Raw genomic sequence first — 14,806 nt, forward strand, 5'->3', positions numbered from 1 at the left:
CAGGAAGTATTTCAGACTAAACACACAACAAACATGAATGATTCATTCTACAGTGCAGTTCTTTTTACCTGGTTAAGGGATTGCCACTAAAGTCTGCTATTTGCAACGATTTGCAAAATGAGATGCTTTCAGGAATTTCCATTATATCTGCAAAAAGAAAAATATATTCAATTAGTCATATATGGATAATAGTGCTTTGTAAAACTATGGTTAAGAGGCATTTAGATAAACTGGAAAAGGAAAGAGAGAGAAGGATATGATCCTAATGTGGGCAAATGGGATTAGTGTGGATGGGAAGAGGGCAGTATGGATGTGACGAGCTGAAGGGCCCATTTCTGTGGTTGCATAACTCTATAAATCTAGTTATTCTTCCAAACAACTTCACTCACCCCAACACTGAACTGTTCCCAAAACCTATGGACTCACTTTCAAGACTCATTTCATATTCTTAATATTTACTGTTTATTTAATATTATTATTTTGTTTTTCTTTTCCTTTTCTGTTTGCAGTCTGTCATCTTTTGATCATTGGCTGCTTTGCTTGTCCATCCTGTGTGTGGCCTTTCATTGATTCTATAGTGTTATTTTTGTATTAACTGTGAATGCCCGCAAGAAAATGAACCTCAGGGTAGTGGTTAGTGCAACACCACGACAGCACCAGCAACCAGAGTTCAATTCGGGCCACTGTCTGTACATTCTCCCTGTGACCATATGGGTTTGGCCAGATGGTGCAATTTCTTCCCACCTTCCAAAAATGTACTGGGCAGTAGGTTCATTGGTGACATTGGTGTAATTGGGTGGCACAGGCTCAGACCTAAAGAACCTGCAACCGTGCTATATCTCTAAATAAGTAAGCATCATGACTACTTTGACAAGTTTTCAATAAAATACTTGGCTCCAATTATTCTTTCTCATACAAATTGTGTATAATTTCTTTATGATTTTCTTGAGAATGTTACTTATCTGATGCTACTGCAAGATGTGCATTTGTCAATATTCACTTTGACAGTTACAATTTACCGCTTAAGTGAAAGAAATCCAAGGAACATACCCTTCCTTTCTAACTGCTCCCCCTTTCTACCCAAGAAACAACCCAAATTCACAATTCAGAATTCAGAGGTGCGAAGGGACTTAGGTCCTTGTGCATGATCCCCTCAAGGTTCACTTGGAGGTTGAGTTGGTGTAAAGGAAGGTAACTGCAATGTTAGCATTCATTTCGAGAGGACTAGAATATTAAAGTAGGGATGTAAGGCTGGGGCTTTGTAAGACATTGGTCAGACTGCATTTGAAGTACAGTCAGCAGTTTTAAGCCCAAATCTAAGAAACATGTGCTGACGTTGGAGAAAGTCTAGAGAAGGTTCACAAGAATGATCCTGGAATGAAAGAGTTAACATATGACCAGCATTTGATGGCTCTGGGCCTATACTCACTGGAATTTAGAAGAATGAGGAATTAAACCTACTGACTACTGAAAGGCCTAGATAGAGTGGAAGTGGAAGTCTAAAAACCAGAGAGGACAGCCTCAGAATAGAAGGGTGTACCTTTAGAACAGATATGAGGAGGAAATTTCTTAGACAAAGGATGGTGAATCTGTGGAATTCATTGCCACAGATGGCTGTGAAGGCCAAGTCATTGGATATATTTAAAATGAAGGTTGGTGATTCTTGCTAAGTAAGGACGTCAAAGGTTACAGGGTGAAAGCAGGAGAATGGGGTTGAGAAGATTACTTAATCAGCCATGATCAAATGGCAGAGCAGATTCGATGGGCTGAATGGCCTAATTCTGCTTCTGTGTCTTATGGTCAAATTCAATCCTTGTCTAGACTCAGGTCACTGATGTCGGCCAACATAGCTGTCTATGTTGCTGCAAGATAGGAAGATGGAACTAAGTAAGTACTCCTGCTCCCAACCAGTCAAGCATTTCCTTTTAGAAGCTGGCCTGTCCTTTGCGGAAGGAGAATCTGCCTGGGCTGTGATCCACCCAACAGGGTCCCGCTGGTTAACACTGTGAACACTGGAAGGGGAGCAGCCAAGGTGACAAAGGAGAGATAAATTAGTTAAAACTGTGAGAGTGTAAATTTCTACATGCAGTTATCCAGCTTCCATTCTAAAGATCTGATATGCAGGCTTAAGTAGTTGTCTCGGGAAATATTCCACTTGAGACATAAAAAGGATGCATAATGGTTATTGGGGATAATCGCTCAGCTGAACTAGCCAGACAACCCAAACATGGCAAAGTACTCAGTCCCAATGCCTCACTGCACACACTATAAAGAGAAACATTCATTCATGTGACGAGTATTTGATGGCTCTGGGTCTGTACTCACTAGAATTCAGAAGAATGAGGGGTGAATCACATTGAAACCTATTGAATATTGAAAGACAAAGATAGAGTGGACATGGAGAGGGTGTTTCCCATAGTGGAAGAGTCTAGGGCCCTCTGAGGGCACAGTTTCATAACAGAGAGATATCCCTTTAGAACAAAGATAAGGAGGAATTTCTTTAGCCAGAGGATGGTGAAACTGCAGAATTCATTGCTACAGACGGCTGTGGAGGCCAAGTTATTGAGTATACTTAAAGCGGAGGTTGATGGGTTCTAAATTAGGAAAAGCGTCAAGTGTTACAGGGAGAAGCAGGAGGACGGAGTGGAGGGAGAATAAATCAGTTATGACTGAATGGCAGAGCAGACTCAATAGGCCAAATGGCCTAATTCTGCACCTGTGTCTTATGGTTTATTTTGTTGTCAATGCCTGCAAGAAAAAGAATTTCCAAGTAGTATATGGTAATTTTGATAATAAATTCACTTTGATGAACAGAAATTTGCATGAGAGCAAGGAGGAAATGGAAATCAAATCCCAGTGAAAAGTGTACATTAACTGAACAAGAAAGCTAGCTACAAGCATGGGAAGACAAAGGAAACAATTGTTTTTAAATAAAAGGTTATTAATTATACATAACCATGAACAAAGAAGAGGACACAACCTGCCACTTCTTTTCTGGCAGCTTGCTATAGATGTTCAACTGTGCTACTATTTCACCCACTTTTTCCTGCTGAACTTCTACTCTTCAAGTTAGATTAGAGTCTAAATTGTTATTTTTCTTGTAGTTTATCTTTCTTTATGGTTGCTTGTACATTTGTATAATAAGGATCCCCATCTTCTGGGCCCTGCCATCTTCTAGCATCTCCCATTAGGCAGGCAGTGCAGAGCCTGAAAACCTGCTCCACCTGGTTCAGGAACAGCTATGTCCCTTCAACCATTCAGTTCTTGAACCAACCTGCACAACCTTAATCACTGCTGTTTAGCAACAATATGACCACTTTACGCTACAATGGACTTATGTTTTATTGTTTCAATTGCATTCTTTCTTGTAAAAAAAAGGTTATAATTTCTGTTTTATGAATGCTACTTATCTGATGCTATGTGCCCATCATGCTGTTGTAGTAAGTTGTTCATTGCACCTAGGCATACATGGACTTGTGCATATGACTATAAACTCAACCTTGACCACATCTATTGGTATATCTTTTCCTGCATATTCCCTCCAATGCCTTCAAAAACACTAATGGATTTGTTAAACCCCATTTCTTTCATGAGTCCATGTTCTCTCAAGTCCAATCTCATACCACTGTGTAGCGGAGTGAGATCGAGCAGCTGGTTGGGTGGCATCGTAACAACAAGCTTGTACTTAGTGTTAGCAATACCAAGGAATTGATTGCGGACTTCAGGAAGGGGAAGTCGAAGGATCACACACCAGTTCTCGGCAGAGCATCAGCAGTGGAAAGCGTGAAAAGTTAAAATTTCCTGGTTGTCAATATCTCTGAGGATCTGTCCTGGGCCCAACATACTGATACAATGACAAAGAAGGCACCAGCAGCTGTATTTCATCAGGAGCTTGAGGAGATTTGGAATGTCACCAAAGACTCTCGCAAGTATCTACAGATACCATGGAGTACATTCTAACTGGTCGCATCACCATCTGGTATAGGAAGGCCACTACACAGGATCAGAAAAAAACCTGCAGAGGGTTGTAAACTCAGCCAGCTCGATCGTGGCACTGGCCTCCCCAGCATCAAGGGCACCTTCAACAGGCGAAGCCTCAAATTGCAGCATCCATCATTAAGAATTGTTACTACCATCAGGGAGGAGATACAGGACACTGACAGCGCACACTCAACATTTCAGCAACAGCTTCTTCCCCTCCACTATCAGATTTCTGAACAGTCCGTGAACACATGCACACTACCTGACCATTTTTGGTCTCTTTTTGTGCTACTTAAATAAGGTTTATATATATTTCTTACTATGATTTATAAATATTTTATGTATTGTACTGTACTGCTGCCACAAAACAACAAAATTTGACACTAAACCTGATTCTGATAGCTGCTGGGTGATTTTATCAGCTTGCGGTGCCATCAATTTCCCCAAAGCTTTGCTTTTTAAATTAATATTCATTTCCTTTGGTTTTTCCTACACTGTCAACCTGTTGTTCACTATGAGTATCCTGACCTTGCTTCCAACCATCAAACTTGAACAAAATGTTGAGAACACATACCCACGCCAGAATTCAAAATGACATAGGTCATACTGGATGTTAATGTCAGGAGAAATGATACCCTGACATTCCAGACAAGCAGTTATCCAGCTGTTCTGTACTAAAATAGAGTCATTCCAGATTAACATATGCAAATCCCACAAACAACAACATGAATCATCTACTTAGTGACCACAGTCAGTGGCCACTTCATTAGGTACACTTGTACAGGTTTGTTCACTTCTACTGAGCCAATCTGTAGCAGCAACTCAATGCATAAAAAAGTGCAGACATTCATGATCAGGAGGTTCAGTTGTTGTCAGATCAAACTTTAGACTGGGGAAGAAATGTGTTCAAAGTGATTTTGACCGTGGAATGATTGATGGTACCAGACGGGGTACTGCCTTGCATATCAACATAGACAGCTATGATACAGCATCCATCATCGACCCCAACCAACAGAGGCCTCCAACACATTCTCCTCATTATGTGGAGGAACTGGAATCTTGGGAGAGGGTGCAGAGGAGATTTATCAAGATGCTGCCTGGATTAGAGAGCATGTCCTCTGAAGATAGGTTCAGCGAGCTAAGGCTTTCTCTCTGGACTTGATGGAGATGTTCAAGATGGTAAGAGGCACAAATTCAGTGGATAGCCAGGGAAGAAAGGGCTACTATGAGGGAGCATAAATTTTAAGGTGATTGAAGAAAAGTAGGGGTGGGATGTCAGAGGTTAAGTGTGTTTTTTTTTTACACAAAGAGGGGCGGGTGTGTGGAACGCCCTGTCAGGGATGATGTAGAGGCAGATACATTAGCAGCATTTATGAAACTCTTAGATAGACACATTGATGACAGAAAAACGGAGAGCTATGAGGCAGGGAAGGATTAGATTGATCTAAGAGTACGTTAAAAGGTCGGCTCAACGTCGTGGGCCTAAGGGCCTGTAATGTGCTGTAGTGCTATATGTTCTGTGTTCTATCACTGCACGTCAATAATTCAGCTGCCTGTTTAGTCGGTTTAAAAAAAAAGCACATTAAATAAGAAAATAAATATGTCTGTGACATTAATAAAAACTAACTGGAATTGCTTAATTAGAATGAAAATGACAACAAATGAAAAAGAGAAATACAGTGGAGTCCAGTCGGGACAGAACATTTTGGTTCAATTAAGTGGCTGCCCCAATGAGCTGAAATTTCATGGAAATAGTTAAAAAGGTTTTAAAAAAGACAATCTACCATTCAACTGAGTAACAGATTATATACTTAAATGAAATACAGTACAAATTAGAACACTACCAATATGACTACAATGTCATAAAAATCTGTATTAGTTCCAAATCGTTATCGATGGAAGAATTTATTCAGTGTACGCTGCCATTTTCTTTTGATTGATTGCAAATGAACAAAATCAATGCAGATACCCAGTGCAGATATGGACTCCCTTCATATAATGCTTTCAATGACTGTATCCTCCAAATCTTCATTTTCAATCTAACATTCAAGATGATTGACAATAACTTTAAATTCTCCAAAGTTCCCAACTTGAAGTAGTGAAATTGTTCATTTCACACCCAGCTGTTTCTTGCATCTCCATGACTGAATGCTTGAAACCACAGTGAGCAAAGCAGTTCTGAATTGTCTTACTACCTATTTCTCACCAACTATCAATGACAAAAATCACTGCTTTTTGAACACAAACACAAGCAACTGCCATTACTTAAAAACTGTTCACCCCTAAGTGTGGTGCCTAACAGTCACACCATTGCACAGGACTAACGCTAGTTAGAAACTGCTCAGCAACGGTCTCCTGTCCCAATTAAGCAGCATCCCAAATAAATGAAGAGAATACCAGTTCTTCTCTTGATTAGCTTTTGTTCTTTAAGAATTGGCCCAAATAAGTAGCTGCCCTGACTAACTGAAATCCACTGTACTACAAAAAAAAACAACTAATGAATGCACACACAGGAGAAAATAGAAAAAGTACAGAAATTGACCACGTAGACAATGCAACAAAATTTTAAAGAAGATTTAAGTGTTTACTCCAATAATTTACCGTTTCGAGAAAGATCCAACTCTACTAGCAGCATGAAGTTTGCTATCTCAGGGGGAAGGCGTTGGATTTCGTTGTCGCTTAGTCCAAGTTTTCGTAACTTCACCAGCTGGAAGAACGGCTGAAAGAGGTGAAAGAAGATGGTTACAAACAATTCTGACGTGGAAAACAAAAATAACAACATTCTTCACTCCTCTATCAACCTTCCAAACCCTGAAAAACCTCACAAAATATATGAACTATGTGTATTACAGTACAATGCAATGCATAAAATATACAAATTACAGTAAGAAATGTAATATTTAGATTTTAAATAAATTGTGCAGAAAGAGAGCAAAAGTAGTGAGGTACTGATCGTGGGTTGGTTCATTGTCTGTTCAGAAATCTGATGGTGGAGGGGAAGAAGCAGGTCCGTAAATATTAAATGCGTGTCTCAGGCTCCTATAGCTCCTCTTTGATGCAAGTACAAGGCATGTTCTGGGTGGTGGGGGCACTTCGTGATGGATACTGCCTTTTAAGGCATAACCTTTTGAAGATATCCTCAAAGCTATGGAGGCTAGAGCCCATGATGGAGCTTGCCGAGTCCACAACCCTCTGCAGATTTTTCAGCCCTCTGTAGCATTTTGTGGTGAGGACGAGAGACTTCTAAGGGACCTGAGGGGCAATTTTTCCACACAGTGGATGATCATTCTGTGGAATGAGGTGCCAGAGGATGTGGTTGAGGCAGGTACGTTAACAACATTTAAAAGACACTTGGACAGGTACATGAATGCGAAAAGTTGAGCAGGATGTGGGCCGAAGGGCCTGTTTCTGCGTTGTGTGACTCCATAACTCTAAAATCCACTGCATGAACATCCCAGTCTTTATCCCCAAACTGACAACAAAGGAAGTTAATTACAAGCAATTAATGCTGTCAAAACACACACCAGAAGTCACAATTCCCTGCTTCCCTGCATTTTAAATAAGGAAAATATTATTGGCTCATTGTCATTTGGCAGCAGCAGAAAGAGAAACCAGACTCTCATTAAATTCTAGGATTAGCATCTTCACACATGGGATTAAAATTATTAGCAACTGTATGTGGTTAAAATAAAACACGTGTCACGCTAGTGACCCTCTGAAGCGATAAAGGTTCTATTCCCCTGACCTAATATAAACACACACACACACGCTTGTCAAATATGATATTGCTCCAAATAAGCATAGCTTTTCAGCGCATTCTATAATTATAATGCATGCTGCAAGGGTTTGCCAGGCATTTTCTGCATCATCTGGATGACAGTTGTCACTGGTTAGCCGAAAATGACAAATACTTTTGCCGAGAGGGTCACCAGAGTTTCCCTCCCCCCACTATTTGTGACAATTACTAGGAGCATTGTATACAAAGGGACCAAAGCACTGTTGACGATCCCAGCCACCCATCCCACAATCACTTCCACCCAGTACTGTCAGGAAGGAGGTACAAGAGCATCAGCACTGCCAGACTGGGTAATGACTCCTTCCCCCAGGCTGCAAGACTAATGAATACCCTGCCACCACCAAGCTCTTATCACCAGGACAGTGAGCTGTTTATTGTATTGTTACCTATGCTGCTCAAATCACACCAATTTTGAAATATATCTCATTAACTTAATTGTGTTACTAGTTTGTTTTATGTGCTGCGCGTAACACATATATTATGGATGCACTGTGGTCCAGAGGAACATTGTTCTATTTGGTTGTATACATGCACAGTCAGATGACAATAACCTTGAACTTGAAATTATTCTCATTCATTCCACAGCAAAGGAACAAGCAGGAGCTAGTCACCTACTCGAGCCATTCATTATAAGATTTTAAAAGGCATTGGACCATCAGACCACACTTGGAGTACTGTGAGCAATTTTGGGCCCCGTATCCAAGAGAGGATGTGCTGTTAGTGGAGAGAAACCAGGGGAGGTTCACGAAAATGATTTTGGGAATGAAAGGGCTAACATACAAGGACTGATGGCTCTGGGCCTGTACTTGCTGGAGTTAAAACAACGAGTGGGAGTCTCATTGAAACTGATCTAATATTGAAAAGCCTAGAGAGGGTAGATGTGGAGAGGATGTTTCCTACAGTGGGGGAGTCTAGGATTAGAGAGCACAGCCTCAAAATAGAGAGAAGTCCCTTTCGATCCGAGATGAGGAGGAAGTTCTTTAGCCAGAAGGTGGCGAGTCTGTGGAACTCACTGCCGCGGATGGTTGTGGATGTCGTCATTGGGTACATTTAAAGTGGAGGTCAATGGGCTCTTGATTAGTTAGGGTTGCAAAGGTTACAACAGGGAGAAGGCTCAAGAATGGGGTTCAGAGGCATAATAAATCAACCACAATGGAAAGTGGAGCAGACTCCATGGGTCGAAAGGCCTCATTGTGCTCCGACGTCTTTAAACCTCAACAAAAAACATTTCTCATGACACGTTCCTGCCCAGTTTCAGGATCTTAAATGCTTCCCACCTCAACTAATATTTTGGGAGAGGGATAGAGAGTTTCAGTTTCATATCTCTCGCAATCTGAAAATTTGCACAAACCTTGACCTGTCAAGGGCTCAGCCCCAGTTCTAAGGATCAACGATCAGCTTTATTCATCACTTTATTCAAATGGGAAGTGAGGACCTTGATAAAATCACTGTCACTAAAGAGACAGTGATGAGCAAAGTAGAGGGCCTGAAGGTAGATAAGTCCCCTGGTCCTGATGGGATGCATCCCAGGGTGTTGAAGGAATTGGCGGTGGTTACAGTAGACGTGTTGGTAATCATTTATCAAAACTCTCTAGATTTTGGGCAGGTCCCGGCGGATTGGAAGACAGCAAATGTCATGCCACTTTTTAAAAAAGGATGTAGGCAAAAGACGAGCAACAGCAGGCCAGTTAGCTTAACATCTGTAGTCGGAAAAATGCTTGAAGCTGTCATTAAGGAAGAAATAGCGAAACATTTAGAAGGGAGTGGTTCCATTAGACAGACGCAGCATGGATTCAGAAAGGGGAGGTCCTGTTTGACAAACTTACTGGAGTTCTTTGAGGACATAACGAGTGCAGTAGATAGAGGGGAACAGGTGGATGTCATATACTTGGATTTCCAGAAGGCGTTCGATGAGGTGCCGCACAAGAGACTTATAAATAAGATACGGATGCATGGAGTCAGAGGAAGTGCACTGGCATGGATAGTGGATTGGTTAACCAATAGAAGGCAGAGAGTTGGTATAAATGGGGTGTTTCTCCAGTTGGCAGACTGTGGTGAGTGGGGTGCCACAGGGGTTGGTGCTGGGCCCGCAGTTGTTTACAATTTACACTGATGATTTGGAAGAAGGGACTGAGTGTAGCATAGCAAAATTTGCTGATGACACTAAACTGAGTGAAAAAGAAAATTGCACAGAGGATGTGGAGAGTCTGCAGAGGGACATAGATAGGTTAAGTGAGTGGGCCAGGGTCGGGCAGATGGAATACAACTTTGGTAAATGCGAGATCATCTACTTTGGAAGGAATAATAGAAGAGCAGATTATTATTTAAATGGTGAAAGATCGCAGCATGCTGTTGTGCAGAGGGACTTGGGAGTGCTTGTGCATGAATCGCAAAAAGTTGGCTTGCAGGTACAACAGGTTATTAAGAAGGCAAACGGAGTGTTGGCCCTCATTGCTAGAGGGATTGAATTCAAGAGCAGGGAGGTCATGCTGCAACTTTACAGGGTACTGGTGAGGCCGCACCTGGAGTACTGTGTACAGCTCTGGGCTCCATACTTGAGGAAGGATATACTGGCTTTGGAGGCAGTGCAGAGGAGGTTCACCAGGTTGATTCCAGGGATGAAGGGTTGAGTCGCCTGGGACTATATTCTCTCTAGTTCAGAAGAATGAGGGGATCTCATAGAAACATACACAATTTTGAAAGGAATAGATAAGATAGAAGAAGGAAAGTTGTTTCCATTTGTATGTGAGACTAGAACTAGGGGACATTGCTTCAAGATTCAGGGGAGAAGATTTAGGACAGAGATGAGGAGAAACTGCTTTTCCCAGAGAGTGGTGAATCTGTGGAATTCTCTGCCCAGGGAAGCAGTTGAGGCTTCTTCACTAAATATATTTAAGAAAGTTAGATAGGTTTTTAAATAGTAAGGGAATTAAGGGTTATGGAGAAAAGGCAGGTAGATAGAGCTGAGTTTATGGACAGATCAGCCATGATCTTATTGAATGGTGGGGGAGGCTCGATGAGTCAGATGGCCTACTCCTGCTCTTATTTCTTATGTTCTTATGTTCATCACATACATTACATTTGTTAGGAATTTACTGTGGTGTGTTGGTCAAGGTGCTACATGCAACAATTATGAAGAATAAAGGATGTGTGATTATATTTTCTGTGTTTTGTACCTTAAGCCCCAGAGGAACAATGATTCATTTAGCTGTATACATGTGTATGGTAGAATAACAATAAATCAGAACTTGAACTTGAAAATAAAGTTAGAGGATAAAGTACAGATATGGAATAAAATGTGCATAGATACATTTATTCCAAGGTTGTGCCCTCTGACCTACATGAGAAAATCATTTATTTCTAAGCTATCCCACCACAGTCTTTAATAACCAACTCAATATCTTCATTCATCGCCAAGAAGCAGTTCCTCAAGATGGCGACATCTATCACTTACCATGCTGGACAGGCCCACTTCTCATTACTACCAGAGCACAGGGACTCACAAGCCCCTTTGCACTTGGGATTTTTAAATTTCCTCCCCATTCAGAAAATAGTCTACAATTTTATTCCTTCTACTAAAGTGCACGATGTTACAGTTCCCAACACTATATTCCATCTGTCCATTCTCCCAATCTGTCCAAGTCCATCTACATCTACATCCTCAACACTACCTGCCAGTCCACCTATCTTTGTATTATTTGCAAACTTGGCCTCAAAGCCATCAAAGTCATTGACATACAATGTAAAAAGAAGCAGTCGTAACACCAACCCCTGTGAAACACCACTAATTACTGGAAGCCTTTATTCCCACTCTTTGCCTCCTGCCAATCAGCCACTGCTTTATCCATGTTAATTTCTTTCCTGTAATACAATGGGCTCTTATCTTGATAGGCAGTCTCAAGTATGGCATCTTGTCAAAGGCGTTCTTAAAATCCAAACACACAACGTCCACCATTTCCCCTTTGTCTATCCTGCTTGTTATTTCCTCAAAGATCTGCAACAGATTTGTCAAGCAAGGTTTTCCCTCAAGAAAACAATGCTGCCTTTGGCCTATTTTACCATGTGCAAGTGAGGTCACGTTAACTGGCCTATAATTTCCTTTCTTCTACCTCCTTCCCTTCTTGAAGAGTCGAGTGACATTGACAATTTTCCAATCCTCTAAAACCATTCCAGAATCTACTGATTCTTGAAAGATCATTACTAATGCCTCCACAAACTCTTCAGCCACCTCTTTCAGAACACTGGGTTGTAGTCCATCTGATCCAGGTGACCTATCTACCTTCAGCTCCAACTCAAATTGCAGAGTGAATTCTATCATATTATGATCACTGACTCCTAAGGGTTCCTTTATCTTAAGCTCCTTAATTAAATCTGGTTCATTATACAACACCCAATCCAGAATAGCTGACCCCTAGTGGGTTAATAACAAGCTACACTAAAAAGCCATTTCATAGGCATTCTATAAATTCTCTCTCTTGGGATGCAAAATTAGCACCAACCTACTTTTTCAAATCTAACTGCATATTGAAATCCTTCATGATTATTGTAACAGTGCTCTTTTGACATACCTTTTTTACCTCCCGCTGTAATTTGTAGCCCACATCCTGGCTACTGTTTGGAGACCTGTATACAACTCCCATCAGGGTCTTTTTACCCTTGCAGTCTCTTAACAATACCCACAACGATTCAACATCTTCCAATCCTATGTCACACCTTCCTCAGGTTTTGATTTCATTTTTTACCAACAAAGCCACCTCACCCTCTCTGCCTTCTGGTTTGTTTTTTCAATACAATGTGTATTTTTGCATGTTAAGCTTCCTATATTAATCTTCTTTCAGCCACAACTCAGTGATGCCCACAAAACATGATATCTCTGCCCATCTCCAACTGTGCTACTAGATCATCTACCACATTCTACATGCTTTCAAATAGCAAGGACCTTCAGTCCAGTATTCGTCACCCTTAATTGTTATCTCCTGTTACACTGCAAATCATCCCAATGACTGCAATTATGCTCTATCATCTGCCTGTTTTTACTGATAGTCTCCTACACACCACTTCTACTTGTATACAAACTACCCCATCTCAGCCCGATCAATGTTTCCTATCCCCCTCCCCGCCAAATTAGTTTAAACCCTCCCCAACAGTTCTATGCCCACAAGGATATTGGTCCCCATTGGGTTCAGATGTAGCTCATCCCTTCTGTACAGGTTATACCTTCAACAGAAGAGACCCTAATGATACAGAAATCTGAAGCCTTGGCCACTACACCAGTTCCTCAGCCACACATTCATCCGCCAAACAGTCATAGTCATAGTCATACTTTATTGATCCCGGGGGAAACTGGTTTTCGTTACAGTTGCACCATAAATAATTAAATAGTAATAAAACCATAAATAATTAAATAGTAATATGTAAATTATGCCAGGAAATAAGTCCAGGAGTAGCCTATTGGCTCAGGGTGTCTGACCCTCCAAGGGAGGAGTTGTAAAGTTTGATGGCCACAGGCAGGAATGACTTCCTATGACGCTCTGTGCTGCATCTCGGTGGAATGAGTCTCTGGCTGAATGTACTCCTGTGCCCATCCAGTACATTATGTAGTGGATGGGAGACATTGTCCAAGATGGTATGCAACTTATACAGCATCCTCTTTTCAGACACCACTGTGAGAGAGTCCAGTTCCAACCCCACAACATCACTGGCCTTACGAATGAGTTTGTTGATTCTGTTATCTAATCATCCTACTCTTACTGTCTCTAGTATGTGGCACAGGCAGCAAACCAGAGATTGCTAGCCTAGAGGTCTTGCTTTTCAGCTTTCTACCTAATTCCCTAAGTTATCTCCTCCGGACCTCTTCGCTTTTCCTACTTATGTCATTGGAGCCAACATATAACACAACTTCTGGCTGCTCAAACTTCCCCTTTTGAATGTTATGATTTGTAACTCCAAAACATAAAATTAATAGAAAGAGAAACACGGGAACCTGGGATAAACGTGCTGCGATTTTTTAAAACTTGAACATCTCTCTCCTCTTGCAATGAAAAAAAAACATGCTTTGTTTTTTACTCAGCCGTTTCGCTCCTCGTGAAGAAAACATGCTGCATTTTTTTTAAACTCAAACGTCTCGCTGCGCTCCAACAGGTAGGTAGTCAACTCGGGTTCATTTTAAATTCACTTGTCGCCACTGTTATGTTTTGTAACTCCAAAACATAAAATGAATCAAAAGAGAAACACAGGAGTCCAGAATAAATGTGTACTTTGTTTCACTTTGGTGAGGTGCGGCACATATGAGAAGGTGGCGGAATGATGTTTGCCATTCACATACAGTACTTTGTCAAAATCTAGGCACATATATATAGCTAGGGTGCCTAAGACTTTTGCAACAGTAATTTTATGTATTTCACTGTACAGGTACTGCTGCCACAAATAAACAATAAATTTCATGACATATGTGAGTAATAAACCCAAATCTGATATGGGTCTCTATCATGGACAGAGAGTGAGAAGCAGACAGGGAGAGGGGAATCATGGATGGGAAAAAGGGAAGGGAGTAAGAAGGGAAGCACCAGAGAGACATTCTATAATGATCAATAACCTCTTGTTGGAAATCAAATGATCTTGCCTGATTCTCAGGGCTGGATGTATCTACCCCAGCACCTCCCCCTGCCCCGTCTCTCCTTCTCTTTCATCTGTACTAGACCTCTCCCGCACGCTCCAGCCTCGCCATTCCCAACATCCTTGGCTCTTGCCAGATTTACAAACTTGCTCTCCACTCCACATTGACAAATAAATTACTGTGCAAAAGTCTTGGACATCCTAGCTATTTATATATGTGCCTTAGACTTTTGTACAGTGCTGCACTTTGTAAACAACAAATTATGTAAACAAAGAATGCTTAATCAAACAATATATTTACAATATTACTCAAATATTACTGAAATATTAAATGCACAGGGAACAGCTCGTTCCTCTCTGCCATCAAATTTCTCAACAGTCCATGAACGGTACCTTGTTATTCTGTTTGTATTT

The 14,806-nt window shown here is 41.1% G+C and overlaps 1 protein-coding gene across 1 annotated transcript in view; it reads right to left on the reverse strand.

The window, feature by feature from the left end:
* The window catches only part of lrrc1 (leucine rich repeat containing 1), a 141,780-nt gene that overhangs the window by 99,760 nt on the left and 27,214 nt on the right, over nt 1–14,806 (reverse strand). The window contains exons 2-3 of the mRNA XM_072251101.1: nt 6,583–6,700; nt 69–147 (exon numbers count right to left, since the gene is read on the reverse strand). Of these exons, the coding sequence (XP_072107202.1) occupies nt 69–147; nt 6,583–6,700 (197 nt within the window). The remainder of the gene's footprint in view (nt 1–68; nt 148–6,582; nt 6,701–14,806) is intronic.

This window comes from Mobula birostris, chromosome 2, assembly GCF_030028105.1.
Source record: "Mobula birostris isolate sMobBir1 chromosome 2, sMobBir1.hap1, whole genome shotgun sequence".
NCBI classification, from domain to species: Eukaryota; Metazoa; Chordata; class Chondrichthyes; order Myliobatiformes; family Myliobatidae; genus Mobula; species Mobula birostris.